This window comes from Populus euphratica, unplaced genomic scaffold (assembly GCF_000495115.2).
Source record: "Populus euphratica unplaced genomic scaffold, PopEup_1.0 scaffold651.1, whole genome shotgun sequence".
Taxonomy (NCBI): Eukaryota; Viridiplantae; Streptophyta; class Magnoliopsida; order Malpighiales; family Salicaceae; genus Populus; species Populus euphratica.
Genome location: NW_011500524.1, coordinates 19,508 through 38,423, shown reverse-complemented (window position 1 = coordinate 38,423; position 18,916 = coordinate 19,508). Strand labels below are relative to the sequence as shown.

General features: G+C 36.2%; 4 protein-coding genes across 8 annotated transcripts; 2 read left to right on the top strand and 2 right to left on the bottom strand.

Annotated features, from left to right (window-relative positions):
• On the top strand, window positions 1–3,156 carry LOC105115190 (purple acid phosphatase 18-like). The gene is made up of 5 exons (XM_011012013.1): window positions 1–233; window positions 680–1,348; window positions 2,042–2,230; window positions 2,412–2,500; window positions 2,618–3,156. The coding sequence occupies exons 1-5, from the start codon at window positions 102–104 to the stop codon at window positions 2,835–2,837; spliced, it is 1,299 nt and encodes a 432-aa protein (XP_011010315.1). The 5' UTR covers window positions 1–101; the 3' UTR covers window positions 2,838–3,156.
• Window positions 3,157–3,811: 655 nt separating this feature from the next.
• Window positions 3,812–7,536, bottom strand: LOC105115188 (RNA-binding CRS1 / YhbY (CRM) domain-containing protein). 5 transcript variants are annotated; one of them, XM_011012009.1, is made up of 6 exons: window positions 6,500–7,536; window positions 5,278–5,790; window positions 5,055–5,182; window positions 4,705–4,930; window positions 4,456–4,583; window positions 3,812–4,369 (listed from the first exon to the last, which is right to left on the bottom strand). In XM_011012009.1, the coding sequence occupies exons 2-6, from the start codon at window positions 5,762–5,764 to the stop codon at window positions 4,274–4,276; spliced, it is 1,065 nt and encodes a 354-aa protein (XP_011010311.1). In that variant the 5' UTR covers window positions 5,765–5,790; window positions 6,500–7,536; the 3' UTR covers window positions 3,812–4,273. The 5 variants fall into 5 exon arrangements, with proteins under 5 accessions (XP_011010311.1, XP_011010313.1, XP_011010312.1 ...); XM_011012011.1 differs by having other exon boundaries at window positions 6,536–7,536; XM_011012010.1 differs by having other exon boundaries at window positions 5,278–5,793; window positions 6,500–6,516.
• Window positions 7,537–7,825: 289 nt separating this feature from the next.
• LOC105115187 (DTW domain-containing protein) lies at window positions 7,826–9,118 on the bottom strand. The gene has a single exon (XM_011012007.1). The coding sequence runs from the start codon at window positions 9,086–9,088 to the stop codon at window positions 7,994–7,996; it is 1,095 nt and encodes a 364-aa protein (XP_011010309.1). The 5' UTR covers window positions 9,089–9,118; the 3' UTR covers window positions 7,826–7,993.
• Window positions 9,119–10,330: 1,212 nt separating this feature from the next.
• Window positions 10,331–12,593, top strand: LOC105115186 (UPF0136 membrane protein At2g26240-like). The gene is made up of 3 exons (XM_011012006.1): window positions 10,331–10,630; window positions 11,574–11,661; window positions 12,322–12,593. The coding sequence occupies exons 1-3, from the start codon at window positions 10,432–10,434 to the stop codon at window positions 12,392–12,394; spliced, it is 360 nt and encodes a 119-aa protein (XP_011010308.1). The 5' UTR covers window positions 10,331–10,431; the 3' UTR covers window positions 12,395–12,593.
• The last annotated feature ends 6,323 nt before the right edge of the window (window positions 12,594–18,916 follow it).

Here is an 18,916-nt window from a genome sequence, read left to right as displayed (position 1 = left end):
GACAAACCTGGCTAGATACTACCAGTTCAAGCAAAACAAACAATATAAATTGTCTGATCTCTCTTTTCATACAATAATAGTAACTAACTGAAAATCAAACAATGGAGCCAAAACTGGTTCTAATTTTGTTTCTGTTAATCTCTGCAACTGCTACCTGTGAATACATTAGACCACCACCTCGAAAGACCCTTCATTTTCCTTGGAATTCAAAGTTGTCTGCTCATCCTCAACAGGTTATCTTATCATCCCTCTTCCTGTTCTGTTGATTAGATTGTGTTTTGCATTGGTTTTAGAGTTAAAGATTGTTTCTTTTCCAATGATCTGATCCGGTTTTTTTTTTTTGTTTTCTTCATCCGGGTTCTGTTGATGAAAACATAGTTTATTGAATAGGATGAAGTCAAGAAAGCGTGTTACTTTTGAATGTGTTGAATTGTTGCTGTTTAGTTTCCTTGGAATTGTTGATTTTATTGATGTTGATTGTTGTTTTATTGGACTTGATTCGGTGGGTGTCTGTTTGGTTTAATTACATGCTGAAGTTGCCCCAAAGAGTTGTTTCTGAGATGCTTTTCTTGTCTGTGACTCTGAAATGCTTTGGAACAACGGTTTTTCTGGGTTTCAAAGTAATTTATGATGCTGATTTGGTTTTGAAGTGCTTTGGCTCTATGAATCCCTATTGTAGGTGCACGTCTCTTTGGCTGGAGACAAGCACATGCGAGTCTCTTGGGTCTCCAATTATAAATCTACCCTTCCCATGGTTGAATATGGAACTTCTCCTGGAAGATACAGCAATAAGTCTCAAGGAGAGAGCACTTCATATAGTTATCTATTTTATAGCTCTGGAAAGATACACCACACAGTCATTGGGCCGCTGGAAGATAACACGGTTTATTACTATCGATGTGGTGGAGGTGGTCCTGAGTACAAGCTCAAGACTCCTCCAGCTCAGTTCCCTGTTATGTTTGCTGTGGCAGGAGATTTAGGCCAAACTGGATGGACTAAATCGACACTAGATCATATTGACCTATGCAAATATGATGTGCATCTGCTTCCTGGAGACCTTTCATATGCTGATTACATACAGCACCGCTGGGACACATTTGGCGAGCTGGTGGAGCCACTTGCCAGTGCAAGACCATGGATGGTAACACAGGGGAATCATGAGAAGGAAAGCATTATGTTCTTTAAGGATGGTTTTCAATCCTACAATTCTAGATGGAAGATGCCATTTGAGGAGAGTGGATCAAGTTCAAATCTTTATTATTCTTTTGAAGTTGCAGGGGCTCACATTATTATGCTTGGCTCATATGCAGATTACGATGAGCACTCGGATCAATATAACTGGCTCAAGGTTAGTTAAATCTTTATCCTCTTACAATGTGATCTTCTTTCCTTTTCTGTTTTAAGTGCAAATAGTAGTTTATTAACAAAAGGCTCAATGAACTGGTAAGAAAATGTGAATTTGTCCAGAGACTCGTTGGCATGAAATTTGGAAATAATTATTTGATGTATAAACGTGGTTCTTTCGCACTTGTCAACAGCATGTTGTGATTCCATGCTCCTGCCTATGTGTGTCCTTTGTTTGTGAGTCATCTAAGGCATCGTGAAAAAATGCTAAACTTACTGTTGCCCTTCCCTGAATTATCTTAACATTTATTGGGACTAATTGATTTGTAGAACTTGGAAAGCAGCACGAGAAACCGTATCAAATACTATCAATCTCATCTTGTCAACATAACTCCGTATCATATTGAAATTTAGATTATTAAGGTGCCGCATATTAGTGATCACACCATGAAACTTTCAAAGTTAATGCAAGATGCTTCAGCGTGGGTGAAAGCTTCGAAAAAAAAGAAAAGAAAGGCTTAGCCATTTCAAATGTTAATGCAAAATGCTTGAAGTTCCATCTTTTCATGAGCATACATGATAGGTGTCTTGTTTGTTCTCTGTTCCTTGTTTCTTCTTTGTTCAAAGCTCCATGAGGAGTAAAGAATATTTTAATTGCTTCTAATATTGGGGTTTCACTATTATAATTGATCTACAGGCTGATGTTGCAAAGGTGGATCGAAAGAAGACACCTTGGCTGATCGTACTATTCCATGTCCCATGGTATAATAGCAACGAGGCTCACCAAGATGAAGGGGGCAGAATGATGGCTGCTATGGAGCCATTACTTCACGCTGCTAGTGTGGATATTGTGCTAGCTGGCCATGTGCATGCTTATGAACGCACGGTGTGTCATAGAATTTCCGTATAGAATTTCCTTTGAGGCAGAGATCCAGAAATTGTTAATTTAGGAGTTAATGCCTGCATTTGCCTTTACCTTTCTGTCATCCTCGATTTCATGAAACATTAGTTATATTATCTCAGTTTCATGAAACATTAGTTATATTATCTGGCATGCTCTTTGATAGGAACGTGTGAACAATGGAAAATTGGATCCATGTGGTGCTGTCCATATTACGATCGGAGATGGAGGAAACAGAGAAGGTTTAGCTCGCAAGTATGTCCTCACTTCAACAACTTTCTGTATAGGACCAAAATATTTTGAAAATAATGTTTTCGAAATGAGTAGTTCTTTGTCTTGCCTACAATTTAATTTTCTTCATATCATTAACAGATACAAAAACCCACAACCAGCTTGGTCAGTCTTCCGTGAAGCAAGTTTTGGCCATGGCGAGCTCAAATTAGCAAATTCAACTCATGCCTACTGGAGTTGGCACAGGAACGATGACGATGAGCCTGTTAGATCAGATCAGGTCTGGATAACTTCATTGGAGAATTCTGGATGCATTGCTGAAAAGAAACATGAACTGATGAAGATTCTCTCGGAACCTTAATGCTCAAACTTTTGGTTCCTGTCACCCTAAAATGGGATGAAACTTTACTCGAGTGAGGTCTAAGTAAATAGTCGTGATACAGAGTCTACCACGCCTATCTCAGTCAAATAGATAACATGAAGCCATCACCTCTTGTCTGTTTGATCCATGTTGCCCATGCACGACCGTCTGTGGTATAGAATATAGTAACTTCACTAGCTGCTGTTGTATTTCACTTGTTTCTTTTGAAGGATAATTTCAAGTTGTTCACCTAAGGATGCTGTTCTTCCTGTGTTGGTTGGCTAGTAGATGGCCTTTTAGATATCTCTACTTGCTATAACCACTAGTGGGCCAAGAGAAAAAACAATGATGGTTACAACACATAATTTCAAAGAGTTTGGTACCCAGAGGGATTGGTGGATTCAGGTGAAAGAGCTATGAAACAGTATTCTTGATCCTCAAACAATGATCAGACATTTGAACGAAGAACTATTGATCTGCCGGCAGGTGCTAGTGCTACTGTCTAAAAATGGGATTAACAGCAACATTTTTATTTTTCCATTAAAAAGCATTACTGATTAGATAATTTAATTCAAGGGGTTGAACTTGCAAGTCAAAGTTAGAAATCCCGAGTTCATATTCCGCTGGGATTGGAATAAGAGGTAAGCTTGTGAAATTCCATAAGCGAAAACGGCCACTTTATGGAACAGAAAGAACTCCTTGATGTAATCCAAGATCTAGTATGCCTACCAATCCTACCAAAAAGAAACAAAAAAGCGAGCTTATGGTTATGGATCAGAAAAGAATATAGTTTGCCTACCAATCCTACCAAAAAGAAACGAGCTTATGGTTATGGATCAGAAAAGAACCCTTTCGGTGGATCCTTTCCTATCGTACAAGACAAGTAAGAGGGTAGCTAGACTAGAGCGATGGAGCCAATTTCTTGTACGTCTTAACATGCACCTATTTTATGTCCGATTGGAATCAACAACATAGTATCAAAACTCGAATAGGATAACAAGACTTTTAAGAACCTGAAACTTCGGAGTTCTGTCTCAACTTTCTTTACACCTAAGATGGCATAATGACCCGGATATAGAAACAACTAAGGATATTGCGGTTAGACCAAAGAGTGAGTTTTAAAAACAATCTCAAACAAGAAAATACACGAGTTCTTGCCATGTGATAAGATTGTACTAATCAGGCCTCAATTTTAGTCTAACAGACTGCCAATTTTAAGCAAATGGGCAACGCTACAGTCCTTTACGCAAAGGAGGAAATGGATGGACCTTTCAGCAAACAGGTGACGAAGGATGATATGTTGTTGGTTTGATCAGGTAAACCAAGCCAATGCATGTTGCCTCAGCCAGTTGAGTGTGTCTAGAGAACAAGCAAACTGCAATCAGCAATCCTGGCTAGCCAAAAACACAGCCTAGTCAAGTATCTAAAGTTTGCGCTCAGGCAGTTGATGATTCCAGTTCCTGATTTCGCTTGCCCCTCCAAAGAATAACCTGCTCGTCCTTGAATAAAATAGGAACACAAGGTACCAAATCCTACAGTTCGGGAATAAAAGGTCATGCGAGACATTCATGCATAATCTTATAAATAACAAAATGAAATGCTTGAGTCATACTCGTACCTTTAGTTTCACACCAATCTTTTTGCAGTCACTCATACCCACGTGTTTGCAGTCCAGTCTCACAACGTCCTCAGTTTCAAAAGCATCCCTCACTCTGTCAACCACATTCACATACACACCATTCCTGGCTGAACACAGATTCACAGCATTCAAAGTAAACACACCACTTCCACACCCTCCACTTTCAATCACCTTGAAATTTATTTAAAGCAACAATCTATCCAACCCTAGATAATACATTTCACTTACTGAGTTTCATCAGGGGCAGAGAATTCAATCCTCTGTTTCTCATTTCTTTCGTCTCTTCAAACGTCAAACCATCAGCCACATTCTTAACAAGCTTCGGATATATAGGCGCATAAGGCTTCCACAACATGAGGGGAATAACAGGCCGGTTCTCAGGATCATAATTTCGACCCCGATACAAAATAAGAATATTAATGTTCCTATAGACAACCTTCCCACCAGATTTATCCTACAAAAAAACACTATCATCTACATTAGCTAAAAAACACCAAAAAGTATGTATGATTGGTTGATACAATGGATTCCAACTCTATGAAATAAAATTCTATGAGACTTTGTATTCAGCTCAACACCTCAAGATGGAAACAAACATTGTCCATATCAAGAGTTGGTACTCCCAAACACTTGATCCTCACAGCTTCAGCTCTCTTCCAATGGTTGTGGATATCATCCAACATATTGTGAGTAACCCCTCCCTTGCCTGCCATCAAGATAAAGCAAACAAATTGATCAAAACATCAAGTCGTTCATCGGGCATATAATAGACGATATGTAATTTTAATGTAACTAAATTACCCAAATTGATTTGCCTGGAGCAATCACTATGGCGATACCGCTCCACAAGCTCCGCCACCTCCTCCTCCGTAAGTGGGTCCCCAAGAACCCGATTCCTCTCCTCCATTAACTTCTCCATGTCCGTCTCCAGCTGGGTCGGAGCAGCAGTGCCAGTCCATTTCCTATCAAGGCGACCAGGTCCGAAGGGAGAAAAGCGTTTCGGCTCACGATACCCAATTGGCTCAATTGCAGGATTTGACTCAGAATATGAGTATCTGAAGTCAAAAGGAAGGTCCGATTTTACAGGGAGTTTCGGGTCATTATTCGGGTCAGGCGTTTCTCTCGGCTTGGTGGTGTTTTTGGGTTTGGGTTTTTTGGTGAGAGAAAATGGCGGGTCATATTGGTCTTGAGAGAGAGTGTGGTTTAGGAAGTAAGAAACGTAGAGGGATTTTGATTTAGGGTTTTGGGTTAGGGTTTTGTGAGTGAAAGAAAGGAACTTTACTGCCATTTGGTGCAGCAGAAGGTTAAATTACACTGCTGTGTCAAAAAATAAAAACAAAAAGCTCTTGAGAGTTTATATTTAAATTATCAAAGGAGGTACAATCAATGAGGCTTCTAAGTGTAAAATACACTTCCTTGGATGTAGTGAATGAAGTCATTATGCCTTGTTCCATGTAGTAAAGAAGCAGTCTTCATTGCTACTAGCATTAAAGATTTCTTCTTCTTCTTCTTCTTCTTCGTTTTTTCTTTTTGCAAGCAGGAGTCCATTGACTAGAATAGACACAACAGATACTGAAATGGCAGAAGAAATTGCTTTTACTGCAATTAAGTGAAGAACGACACATTTATTCATATTGGCTGGTTATTAAGCTAGCCTGTAAGAGCGTGCCAACTAATCCAAAAGTTGTTACAAGCAGTAATCTCTGTTGTCCCTGTTCTATCTATAATCTTGATGATCCAGTAGTGAGGAGAGACTAAGCTTTACAGAATAAAAAGCATATTCATGCTAGTTTACGAAAAACCAAGCTATGTCGATGAAAACAGACCAGTTAACTTAAAAAGGGTTGGAAATTAGTTACCAATTAAATCATAAAAGCCTAAAAGGGAACATAGAATCTCTCAAATTTCTAAGAAAACATGAGAGGCTATGTTTCAAATCTTCCTCCTCGAAAAGAAGACTCTCCCGTCTCTTGAACCATCAATCAGCCAACTATAATTAATATTGAAGTCTATTTAAACTTACTAGTGCTCCCATAAAGAAAGAGAGAGAGACCCTGACCTAGTGATCTTTGTTTCTCTCTCACCAAATGAAAGATGGCAGTGACAGAATGTCATCTGTAAGTCCGAGACCTTAACTTCATTGCAATGTTGCACGGCACTGGTTCGCTCGTTCTTGATTTTCTTGCCCATATAGTGAAAGAAACCGGCCCTGATTGTATTTTCTTGATTTTTTATCACTTGAGAAAAAGCGATTTGTCAAAGAGAGTACCAAGGAACAAACCAGAGAAACTAAATCCTACTGACAAAATCAGTTTTGAAGCTTAATATAGCTTTCTGGTAGAGGTTTTGATAGCATGATATTGAGTGTTTGATGAATTAATAAATACACCAAGAAGAGAACATCAGGAAATATCAGTGTAAAGAACAAGGGCTGAATGTTTATGGCAGGATCATGACAGCTACGAAATTTATAGCTACAGTGTAACTGTCTTCCTAATTTTCTCGCAGTTGTATGCCTTGACTAGCAACTTCTACAAAGTGTTGGAATCTTCTACGATCCATTGACCAATTCATTTATCCTGCATGATTGCCCTTCTAAATGTTTAATTTGAAAAAGGTTAGCTTTTTGGATCGATCGATCCCATGTTGTAGCTATGCTTGCTAATCATAAAGAGCATATCTTTTACCATGTCAAATCAATGCATGCTTTTTTTGAGGAAGATTACATGAACATCTTACTTCAAAATCTTGATAAAGGAGAATGAAAATTCATTAACGAAGAGAATTTTAGATTGAAGTTCGAGTACCTTGCAACTAAGAGCGCACAATAAAATTACTTGACTCAAAATCTGCAACCTAAATTACAAAGTTCTACAGATACAACTTAATTCTGCAGTGCAGGCAAACATATTCCTTCGCTTACATATCTTGCTATTCTGGCACCATCTCAAAGATGATTAAACGCAGCAGTTTATCTTGCCATCAGCCTTGATCGAGTGCAAATCTGCCCTTTGCATTTTCTTGTCAAGACAGTAAAGTAAAACCATCAGTTACACAGCAACTGCCTTTCTTGTCAAGACAGTATCGTAAAACCATCAGTTACACAGCAACTGCCATTTTTTTTGGCATTTTTCACTCCAGTGCTAATGTTCTCTGCATCCGTAATGACTAGGGACAATTAATTTCAGCTACAGAATTCATAAATGCTGAAAAATTTGCTTAGTCGTATCGTGCATGTCTTTTCTCAGAGTAATATCAAGACAATCAAAGGGCCACGCACGAACTATTAAATTTCACCAAGCCACATCAACTTTCTACAGTCCACAACAGCAAATCAGGAAGACATGAATGCATGAGTCAACAACATAATTCAAGAAAGATAATTTATAAGATGAAGCATCCCAAGTCCCATCTGGATGCAAGCAATGTGTTTTGAGGTTCGCAAGTCAATGAAGTTACCTCCATATTAAAATGGTATTGCATAAATAAGATAAAATTACAATAGCAAGTAGAATGATTATGCAGAAGGGAGCTTGCTCAGCCTCTCATTTTTACATCTTCTTTGATCACCAACCATCGACTCAAAAACACCCAATAGACTATCCAAGCCTTCAGGATAATCCCCTATTTCCTCCAGCGCATAAACAATGCTCTCAATAGTAGACAAATAACCAGCTTTTGGTTGTTGCCTAACCTCACTATACAAACTCAACCTATCCAAGTCCAACTTCAAATGCGGCAAGAACCTCAACCACGGATTCTCACAATACATTCTCCTTGCCTTTGACCACGTCCCATCTAAAACAATCAAATTCTTCGCTTCAATATCCATTGCTTTAAGACCATCAACATCCAATGCGTTCTTGCTAGGAAATAAAAGCACTGACCCTGGAGGCACCGCAACTTCAAACTCTTCTACCTCTTCCAATTCTTCACTCCCACCAACCCTTCTCTTTTGCAACTTTTTAACAACAAACCCTGTTGCCAAATCATCAACAGCCACTTTTGAGGCCAAAATCTTATCAAAACTTAGCCTTCTTTTCCACTGAACATGAGGCATCCATACATTACCAATACTAATATCAGTAACAATTCCATATTTACCTATACTACAAGTAATCACGGGCTCTTTACTACCTTTAGTTACATGACTGGCATCGAATTCATCAGCTTTATCATCCATCACTTGATAAAAATCTGAACTTTTTTCTCCATTTTGACCCGAGCCCGAATCATGGCCCGGGTCAAACAAATGGATCATGAACTTGGCATCGAATTTAACATCAGAAACAGTGCTCAAAGTGACATTTTGAAGCCCTACTCTTGCGATTCTTGCAGAATTAAGAGCGTGTTTTCTCTCTAGACTGTGTTGGAGAATGGTGATGTTTACCTTGTTTTGAAGACCCGGGTTCTGGATCCGAATGCAGATACAGAGACTTGCGGGTTTGGAGCAAGACGGGCAAGTGGGTCGCTTGGATTTCAATTGGGTTCCTGGCGCTGCCATTAGGGTTTTTGAAGCGTTTGGGGTTTCTGAGGGGAGAGATTTGGGGATTGAATATAACGAGTTGGTTCGGGTTGGGATTTGGATCCGGCTACGAAAACAAACCAGCATTAGAGTACTGTGAAAAGCTGCGACGTTCTCTTACATGCAAACCTTAGAAATATAACTCCTTAAAAAAACAAAAGAACTTTTTTAAATTAATATTATTTTTATTTTTTTAAATAATCTTTTTTATTACAATGCATTTCTAAAAAATACTTCATCATATACCCTAACACCCCCCACACATATATGGTTACAATTAAACAATATTTAATATCAATTTGACTTAAAAAACTCTTAATTATAATTTTAAAATATGATCTGATTTGAGGTGCAGGGGTTAATTTGATTTTTTAAATTAAAATAATATTATTTTAATAATTATTAGATTTTAATTGAATTTTGACCTGATTTTACCTAAGTTAATCAAGTCATTAGGTAATCTGTTGGGTTAATTTATTCTTCTATTTTTTCTTTAATTTGGATTAAGTAAGATTTTGAATCTACCCATCAGATAGGTCCTGATTCTATAATTATTTTTTTAATTAATAAATTTAATTTATTTTTAAAATATTCTATCTATTATTTTGTTCAAATTATATTAGTTTTTATTTAAATGAAATTATTTTGTAGAAAATTTAACTTTTTTTTACCAAGCACTCTAACAGAAATTTTTAAAACGTGCTTGCATTTTGTTTTTCTTTTTTCAGCTCTTTATTTTGTGTTCACTACTGGAAGTGTTCATGGTTGCCACAAGCTTGGCTTTTGTTTTCTTGTCTGCCCCAAACCCATTAGACTTTGTTCATTTGGACCTGTTTCTGTCTCAATATTCTGCTACTTTGTTACATTTTTAGTCTCTTTTGGTTGGATGCATCCAGCTTATTTCTCAAGAATCTTTTTTGACTGAATTTTTAATCATCGGTAGACTTAACTAAATCCAATCTAGTCAGCACAAAAATAAAAAGAAAATATAAATAATAGATTGGAATGATTCATAGGTTGATTTAATAATTTAGATTTTTTTTCAATTTTGTTTTTAAACTAGAGAAACTCGACAAGCAAAATGTTTTTATAGAATGTTCAATTTGTCATTACTATGAAAATACAAGGACCATAAAGCAACAAATAACCAAACTTGATCACGTATAGCTCACTCCTTCCCACCGTGCTTGCCACACTCCGATAATGATAAATGGTCCCCCCACCACTGTCCATTTACAATTAGAACTTCCAAACGACCACGTTTTGTATAACTCCCTAGACAGTCCCCAGGGCAAATCAGGAAACAAAAATAATAAAATCATTTCAATTCTGGTCGACCAAAAACAGTTGACCAACAGAAAAAATACTCATTCTTTGCTTGATCTGTGAAGAAAAAGTTTCGATCTTGGAAATCAAGAAATCCAAGAAAGATGCATGATTTCTGCTTCACAATCCCTTATGGTTTGGTTCTTGTGATTGGAGGGGTTATTGGGTATTTGAAGAAAGGGAGTATGGCATCATTAGGTGGTGGTGCTGGCACTGGATTGGTTCTTATCTTTGCTGGGTACTTGAGTCTTAAAGCTTTTGAGAAGAGAGAGAATTCATTTCTTGGCTTGGCTATCGAAACTGGTAAGACCCTTTTGTTTCTTTTCTTTGTTCCTTCCATTTGGTTGTAGCTTTTTGGTTTGGTGCTGTTCACGTTCTTGATTGTGTGTGTAATTTAACTTGTTATGTGTTTGAAATGGTGTTGATCTTGATTAGCTATGAGTAGGAATGAGTGAAAGATGGAAAATTGAATGGATACAGACAGTATGTGCGAGGATTTCCTTATTAAAAGAAAGGAGCATGGTGTTTAAGGCTTGAAGTATTTATGGAGTAAATAAGGTTCCTTTTTTGATTTAGATGAGATGATATTTATTATTGTAATGGGTTCCTCTTGGTTTGCGATTATATATGCTATGTCTAGAAAATAGCATTAGTTTGTGAATGGGACGAAGGGGTAGTGGAAGTAGTCATTTGGGCTTAAGTTGATTGAAGGGTTTTTGTTTTCAACTTGAATCATTCTGTGTATTTTTGGTGATTTGAGCATTCTCCATTACGAAGAGAAGTTGGCTTGTTGATCGGGGTGAATGAAATGACCCTATTTTCCATTAGAGGGACTAAGCTACTCTCAAGTTTAATCTATGCATTAAAATCGATTGTGCGGAAAAACAGAAAAAAGTGACCTTTAGTACAAGTATATGTTTGTTGATGTCATATGAATCCAAGAAAGGAAAATATCCATTTTAGCAGTTTATTTTGACTGAAATGTTACTTGGATTTTCTTCCCTATTCTGAATGTCAAGACTATGGTGCTTTTGTTGATGGTCGAAGAGGAGGATAGAAATACTTTATATTCATCTGCAAAGCTTCAGATCCTGATCTTTTTTTGTTGACAAGGACTGTTAAAAATGAAGAAAACATCGCATCCTTCTCTTTACTACTCAAGCTGTATTCATATACTTTGTCGTTTTCCAATAGTCTGAAAATTTGTATTTATATTCATTCATTCATTCATGTGCCTTTGGAACAGTTTGTGCAGCCATACTGACATTTGTGATGGGGCAACGGTATATGCAAACCTCTAAGATAATGCCTGCTGGTATTGTCGCTGGTATCAGGTATGATAAATCATGCTCTTTCATCTTCCTGCTACTTTCTTTTCTGATTATATTTGCAATACCCCTATCATAGTAATTGATTAGTAGATGTAAAAATTCATGCATTTGCCTTATATTTTGTATACATCTCATCTCACTTTTCACCCTCTTATATTCGATGGTTATCTATTGTACTCTTTGCTGAATATTTTTCTAGTGTTTTCTGTGAAATATAAATCAAACGAGAGCTATTCAATCTGAATTTTGGTATGGAAATCTATATTCCAACCCCGTTCTGGCATGGTACGGGCATAGAACTTTTGAGCTCTCTCTTGTTTAGCATCTTTCTAGCATGTGCTAGTGCCTAGGATATATTGGTTCGCATGGCTGTTGTATTGTGTTTAATTGCATCATACCACTATGCCTTACCATAACCTTGTGAAAACTTTGATCTAATATTCTAGAAGCCATGTTGCCAAAGTTTCGTTTTGTTTACACCCAAAATTTCAGTTCTTCCAATCTTTTGTATTGTGCACGATTGCATCATGTCACTATGCATTAACTTTTACTTTATGAAACCCTCCATCTAGTAATCACCATATTAACGGGGGTTTCCTTTATTGATTGAATCATTTATTTTGATTTCATGAGCTATGCACTTACCGTTGTGTTTTCTTGCAGTGCTGTTATGACTCTGTTTTACCTGTACAAAATCGTGACTGGTGGCAACCACATTCCAGCTAAGGCCGAGTGAAGGCTTTTGAGGGTTTTTATATAACCGATTTCAATAGATGCTCTGAGATTGTAGAAACTCGTATACTTGTGTCGAGGAATTTTAAAATTTTGAACTGATTTGTACCAGTGTGTGCTGAAGCTATTAAATGTATGAGGCAAAATGTTGTTCAAAAGCAAAGTACAACCCGATTTCTGGCTCAGTTGGGGCTTTCTCTTCATCATGCTGAGTACCTTTTCAATATTTTCCCTCTTTCCCCCTTTCTCCTCGAACTGATTGGTAAATGAAAACCTGATGAGGAAAAAGTGATAAGAATTAGAGGTAATGGGTAAATTTTTAAACTTTTTATCCTCTTGCATGTGGGAGAGTTTTAACTTCCTTGGAAATCTCTCCAGTCTTCTCTTTCTGCGTGTGAAGCATGCAAAAAGCTATAGAGGAAGAAAAACTAAAGAGTGAAATTTTACCCAGTAGACTTCAGGCTTCGGATCGGCCTAGAAAGACATTATTTTAGGTTTGGTTATTACATAGACAGTCTTCATTTGATGTAGGACAAGGAGGAAATTGAAGAGACTGGAAAAAACCTAGAAATTCACTAGGCTAAACCATCACAAAAGAACTAGGAACAAATCCATCTAGACATGTTGCTTTCACAGTGCTATATACCTGCTCTAACTTTCACAATTTACGAATCAAATTTGATGTTCGATCTTAAACCACATGATGACAAAGGCAGAAAAGCATCTGTCTTCGTGCGTTGATTGGTGCTAAGCATTGGAATCAAATGCACAAAATAACAAGAAATACAACACTGTTAGTATAATATTCGTAGCCGTGAGCGAGATCAATATCATGCGTTTCTGATACAAGGTCAAACCAGCCAAAAATGTGTCCCACGTCAATTTTCTTATAATGCTGGGAGCAAATTATGATCCAAATTGAGATCGCAACCTAACCTCGAACCTGTCCTAGGACAGTTGACAGTCGACACCTCTAAATTTGCATTTTAAGAAATTCAAACTTCTTTTTATTAAAATATAATATATTATGCATTGTTTTAATATACTGATATTAAAAATAATTCTTTTAAAATAAAAAAATTATTATTAACATATATTTTAATATAAAAAATTATTTAAAAAATAACCATAAACATATTATCAAACAATCTATTAATTTTTATGGTAAAAAATATGTCCCACATCAATTTTTTACAGGTTAATCGCCAATTATGGCCAATTACAACCCCAAAGACCAAAAGCAATTTAATTGTCCTCATAATTCTCATATACAAGTCACATGCCCACTTAACTTCGACTCCATATCTGCAGAAATGAATACATTTTTCACCATTTTTATCTTCCCTGTACCCATCTTCCTTCTGCTTACCAGGTGCAGAAGGTCATCAAAGAAGGTTCCTTCAGGTTCACTGGGAATTCCCTTAATAGGTCATATAGCCTATACCTTCAGCGTGCTATGAGAGCCAATACTGCAGAAAAATGGTTTCAACGAAGAGTGCAAAAATACGGTCCAATAACAAAGCTAAGTCTGTTTGGCTAACCAACTGTTTTCATTTATGGCCAGGCTGAAAACAAAGTTCGTATTCACTAGCGATAACATCACACTCGCCAAAGCCAAACACAAACTTTGACGAGGATTTTGGGGGATAAATGTTTGGCAGAACTCAGTGGACAAGATCACAAGCGTGTCGGGGATGCTCTTGTATCATTTTTGAAGGCTGAATCACTGAAACATTATGTGGGGAAAATGGATGAGAAAGTCTGGATGCACGTGGAGACGCGTTGGCAAGGAAAACAATTCACGGTTTGTTGATGAAGTTTACCATGAATGAATTGCCCTTTGTTTAAGAAAGATGACCAAACACAAGTTTTTTTATGTTCGCTTATAGGTCCTGCCCTTGATCAAGAAGCTAAAATTCAACATCATTTGCTCTCTTCTATTCAGAATCGAACGAGGAGGGTCTCGGAGAGATAAACTTGTCAATTTGTCCCAGTATATGATAGAGGGAGTATGGTCAGTCGCCATTAACTTGTTTTTCACGCGATACAACTGCAGCCTCCAGGCAAGTGCAAAGGTTTGGAACATGTTGAAGGATCTCATAGCCGGAAAGAAGGTTGAATTGCAGAGGGGCGCTAATCCTCACCAAAATCTCACCTCTTGCCTGCTTAGCAAGCGTAATCAAAACAATGAAGAAGTAGCGAGTGAGGAGATCGTGGATAATGCTATTCTTATCTTATTTCGATTGCAGGACATGACACTTCATCTGTTCTGATATGATGCGGCTTTTTGCTAATGAAACTTCAATTTATGCTGGTGTTCTGAAATGCTCAATACTCATGAGGAGGCAAAGACAAGAGATTCAACAAGAAGAAAAATATTGAAAATTACAAAAACAAGGTGGAGATCCACCATGTTCTTACTATATAAAAAAAAATCACGATAGAGAAAATGTTGGTGGAGACTAGAAATTAAGTGCAGAAAATATGGTCAGATTGGACACATTAAAAGAATCTGTAGATGATAACAATATAAAAAAAAGCAAATCCTGTTGCCCAACAACCTGAAAAGAAGCAACTGTTTGTTGCATCATGCTTTTCAACAAGCAACAACTCAAGTGATTCCTGGTTAATTAATAGTGGTTGCACAAACTATATAATAAATAATCATGTATTATTCAAAAAACTTGATAAAACTACTATTTCAAAGTCAAAATTAAAAATGATGATTATATTGTTGTGAAAGGCAAATAAATTGTTGCTATAAACAGTTTGTCAGGTTTGAAATGTATTTCAGATGTTTTATATGTAACTGACATTGATAAGTATTTGCTAAGTGTTGGAAAACTAATGGAAAAAGGTTTTAAAGTGATATTTGAAGATAAATGATACTTGAAAAAAGACAACATAGGCAACAACGTATTCAAAGTGAAAATAAGAGTAAAAGGTTTTCTTATGGAGGAGGAGCAGGGTGCTTTTTCCATATATACATGCAATGGTGAACTGTGACATAAAACGCTTGTGCATTTTCACCGTGTTGGATTAATATATATGTAGAAACATGATTTAGTGAAAGGTGTTCTATGGCTGGAGAACATATCAACAAACTGTGCAGCTTGTCAATATAGAAAGTAGGCTAGAAAACCTTTTCCTCAAACTACATGAAGAGCATCATATAAACTTCAACTAGTACATGTATATGTTGGAGGTCTTTAGAGAATAAATTTTTTAAATGGCAATAGATACTACATAATCTTTGTAGATGATTATTCTAGATTTTTTTTGGATTTATTTTCTTAAATTCAAATTCGAAGCTGCTAATGTATTCTAAAAGTATAAAACATGGGTGAAAAATCAAAGTACATGCAGGATATAAATTATAAGGTCTGACAATGTGAATGAATATACCAATGGAAGATTTTAATAATTCTATTATGAATCTGGCATTAAACACCAACTTACAGCACTATGCACATCATAACAAAATGATGTGAGTGAAAGAAAAAACATGAGCATTATGGAGATGACTAGACAAGTGCTACATGAAAAAGCATTGCTAGAAAAACTATAGGATGAGGCTGCAAACACATCAATGTATTTGCTGAACAGGATGCCAACCAGGGCTTTGTAGGAAAGAACCCCATTTGAAGCTTGGTTTGGATACAAACCAACATTTGAAAATCTTTGGTTGCCTTTGTTCTACTTCTATACCACAGGTTAAAAGAGACAAGCTGGATAAGAAGGCTGAACTAGGAGTGTTCTGGATACAACAATCTATGAAAAACCTATAGAATCTTCCAACTATAAAATGGAAAAATTCTAGTAAGTAGAGATGTTCATTTGATGGAAGATAAATAATGGAAATGGAAGGAACTATTAGAGAAGTAAGAATCATCAATAGAGAAGTAGGAATCATCAATTTAGGAGATTATTAATGACATTATTGATGATGAGCCAATAAGAGGTACAAGATCTTTATTTGAGATTTATAAAAGTAGTAATATTGCTATTTGTGAGTCTACAGAGTTTGAAGAGGCAATGAAGAATGAAGAATGAAGAATAACAAAAAGATTGAAGCAATAAAAGAGAAACTTAGAATGTTTGAAAAGAATGATACTTGGGTGTTGATGGACAAACCTCTACACAAAAAAGCTATAAGAGTCAAATTTGTTTATAAAACCAAACAAAATAGAGATGGTTTTATCAATAAATACAAAGTCAGCTTAGTTATGAAAGGTTATGTTCAAGTATTTAGAGTGGACTTCTCAAAAACTTTTGCTCCTGTAGTAAGACTTGATATAATTAAGATGCTACTAGCATTGTGAGTACAAAAGAATTGGAAAGTGTATCGGCTAGATGTAAAACCTACTTTCTTGAATAGATATATGCAAGGGGAGATTTTCATAGAACAAGTAAAAGGTTTTGAAGTCAAAAAGCAAGAGGAGAAGGTATATAAGTTAAAAAAGGCATTATATGGCTTTTAATAAGCTCACAGAGCATGGTATAACAAAATTAATGAGTATTTACATAAACTTGGTTTTGTTAAAAGTCCAAATGAGGCCACATTATATGTAAAAAGAACTGATGCAAACTTAATCATTGTTTTTGTTTATATTGTTGATTTACTTGTAACAGGAAGTTATGAGAAACTAATAGAAGAGTTCAAGGTTGAAATGCTCAACGCATTTGAGAAGACAAACATTGGTTTGATGTCCTACTTTCTAGGAATGGAGTTGAAACAAAACAATGATGGAATCTTCATATGTTAAAAGAAATATGCTAGGAAAATACTGAAAAAGTTTCACATTAAGAATTGCAAAAGCATAAGCACTTCCATGAATCTGAAAAAAAAAATTCAACAAGAATGATGGAGCAAACAAAGTAGATAAAGGTCAATATAGAAGCTTAACTAAGTGTTTGATGTATTTCACAACAACAAGATCTGATATTGCATTTACTGTAAGTTTGCTCTCACGATTCATGCATTGTGCTAGTGAATTACATCTTCAAGGTGCAAAAAAGATTGTAAGATATATCAAGGGTACACTAAACTATGGTATAAAATTCTCTCATTTTTAAAATTTTATACTTCATGGCTATTCTGATAATTACTGGTTAGGATTTGTGGATGATATGAAAAACACTTCAGTCTATTGTTTTAGCTTCGGATCAGACATGTTCTCTTAATGTACTGGCTAGGATCTGTGGATGATATGAAAAACACTTCGGTTTATTGTTTTAGCTTCGGATCAGGCATGTTCTTTTAGTGTTCAAGAAAGCAAGATGTTGCTCAAAGCACAGTAAAGCCGAAAATGTAGCAATTATTGTTGTTGTAAATTAAGAAATTCAGACAAGAAAAATATTTGCAAAATTGCATATGGAACAACTTGAGCCAACACCAATTTATATTGACAATCAAGCTACAATTTCTATTGCAAATAATTATTTTTTTTTATGACAGGACTAAGCATTTTAAAATTAAATTATATTTTTAAGAGAAATTAAGAAAAAAGAAGAAATTACTCTGCTTTATTGTAGAACTAATGACTAGATTGTATATGTTTTAACTAAAGCTCTTTCAAAAGCAAGATTTGAAGAACTAAGAAGCTAGTTAGGTGTCTGCAGCCGTTAAGACAAAGAAGAGTATTGAAAAAATGCCTTAAAAGTCACGGAAGATCAGGAGGTTTGCTGATGATGAGGATTGGCTTGAAGATCTCTACTAGAAGATCAAGTCTTTAGAAATAAAACTGTTTGAATTTTTTTGATTTATTTGTTATGTAATCTTCAGTTTTGATAGTAATTGAGTTAAACTAAAACTCTATCTCTATTTAAGAGAGTTATGCAAGTAATAAAAGTCATCTTTCCCATACAATTCTTTTGATCCTTTTACGTTTTGTTCTGCGCTTAGTGTAAAACAATCAACAAAAAGCAAACCCAAGGGATAACTGTAAACCTGGGAGAACCTTTCAAATATGAATTACACATGTTAAGTAGCATTGAAAACCTTAAGAATGTTCCCTCTCCTCTTTGGTGGTTTCCGGAAAGCTTTTAAAGATACAGAGTGTGGCGGATACATTATTCCTGAAGGGTGGCAACCGAATTCCCCCAGTTTTCACTTTCTATCTCATTCTCTTTGATACGTTTCTTTCTTTGGTTTTTTTGATATTCTGGGCTACAAATATGACACACATTAATTATAGCATTTTCCCAGAACCATCGAAGTTTGATCCGACGTGGTTGTCCTACCAAACTGCTTTATTCCGTTTGGAGCAGGGTCTAGGGTTTGTCCAGGAATGACTTTGCAAAAGTTGAAACCCTTGTTACAATCCATTATCAGGCCACTCAATATACTTGGAAGTTGCTAGCAGATAATGGTATCAGCAGAGATCCAGCACTCTCTCCAAGTAAAGAATTACCAGTCCAAATCATGCCACAGGCATAAATGTAACTGATGCAGGAGCTGAAAAATCATTAATGGGAGTCACCAAAGTTAAGCAAATTAAAAGCCAAATGACTTAGGCACCTTGAA

What these genes read in the sequence shown, in the direction of transcription:
- LOC105115186 (XM_011012006.1), top strand. Translation starts at nt 10,432, where the DNA reads ATGCATGATTTCTGCTTCACAATCCCTTATGGTTTGGTTCTTGTGATT. An exon ending in TGGCTTGGCTATCGAAACTG is followed by an intron (nt 10,631 to 11,573) that starts GTAAGACCCTTT and finishes CCTTTGGAACAG; the next exon opens with TTTGTGCAGCCATACTGACA. An exon ending in GGTATTGTCGCTGGTATCAG is followed by an intron (nt 11,662 to 12,321) that starts GTATGATAAATC and finishes GTTTTCTTGCAG; the next exon opens with TGCTGTTATGACTCTGTTTT.
- LOC105115190 (XM_011012013.1), top strand. Translation starts at nt 102, where the DNA reads ATGGAGCCAAAACTGGTTCTAATTTTGTTTCTGTTAATCTCTGCAACT. An exon ending in ATCAATATAACTGGCTCAAG is followed by an intron (nt 1,349 to 2,041) that starts GTTAGTTAAATC and finishes ATTGATCTACAG; the next exon opens with GCTGATGTTGCAAAGGTGGA. An exon ending in TGCATGCTTATGAACGCACG is followed by an intron (nt 2,231 to 2,411) that starts GTGTGTCATAGA and finishes GCTCTTTGATAG; the next exon opens with GAACGTGTGAACAATGGAAA.
- LOC105115187 (XM_011012007.1), bottom strand. Translation starts at nt 9,088, where the DNA reads ATGCTGGTTTGTTTTCGTAGCCGGATCCAAATCCCAACCCGAACCAAC.
- LOC105115188 (XM_011012009.1), bottom strand. Translation starts at nt 5,764, where the DNA reads ATGGCAGTAAAGTTCCTTTCTTTCACTCACAAAACCCTAACCCAAAAC. An exon ending in CTCCAGGCAAATCAATTTGG is followed by an intron (nt 5,183 to 5,277) that starts GTAATTTAGTTA and finishes TCTTGATGGCAG; the next exon opens with GCAAGGGAGGGGTTACTCAC. An exon ending in AGATTGGTGTGAAACTAAAG is followed by an intron (nt 4,370 to 4,455) that starts GTACGAGTATGA and finishes CCCGAACTGTAG; the next exon opens with GATTTGGTACCTTGTGTTCC.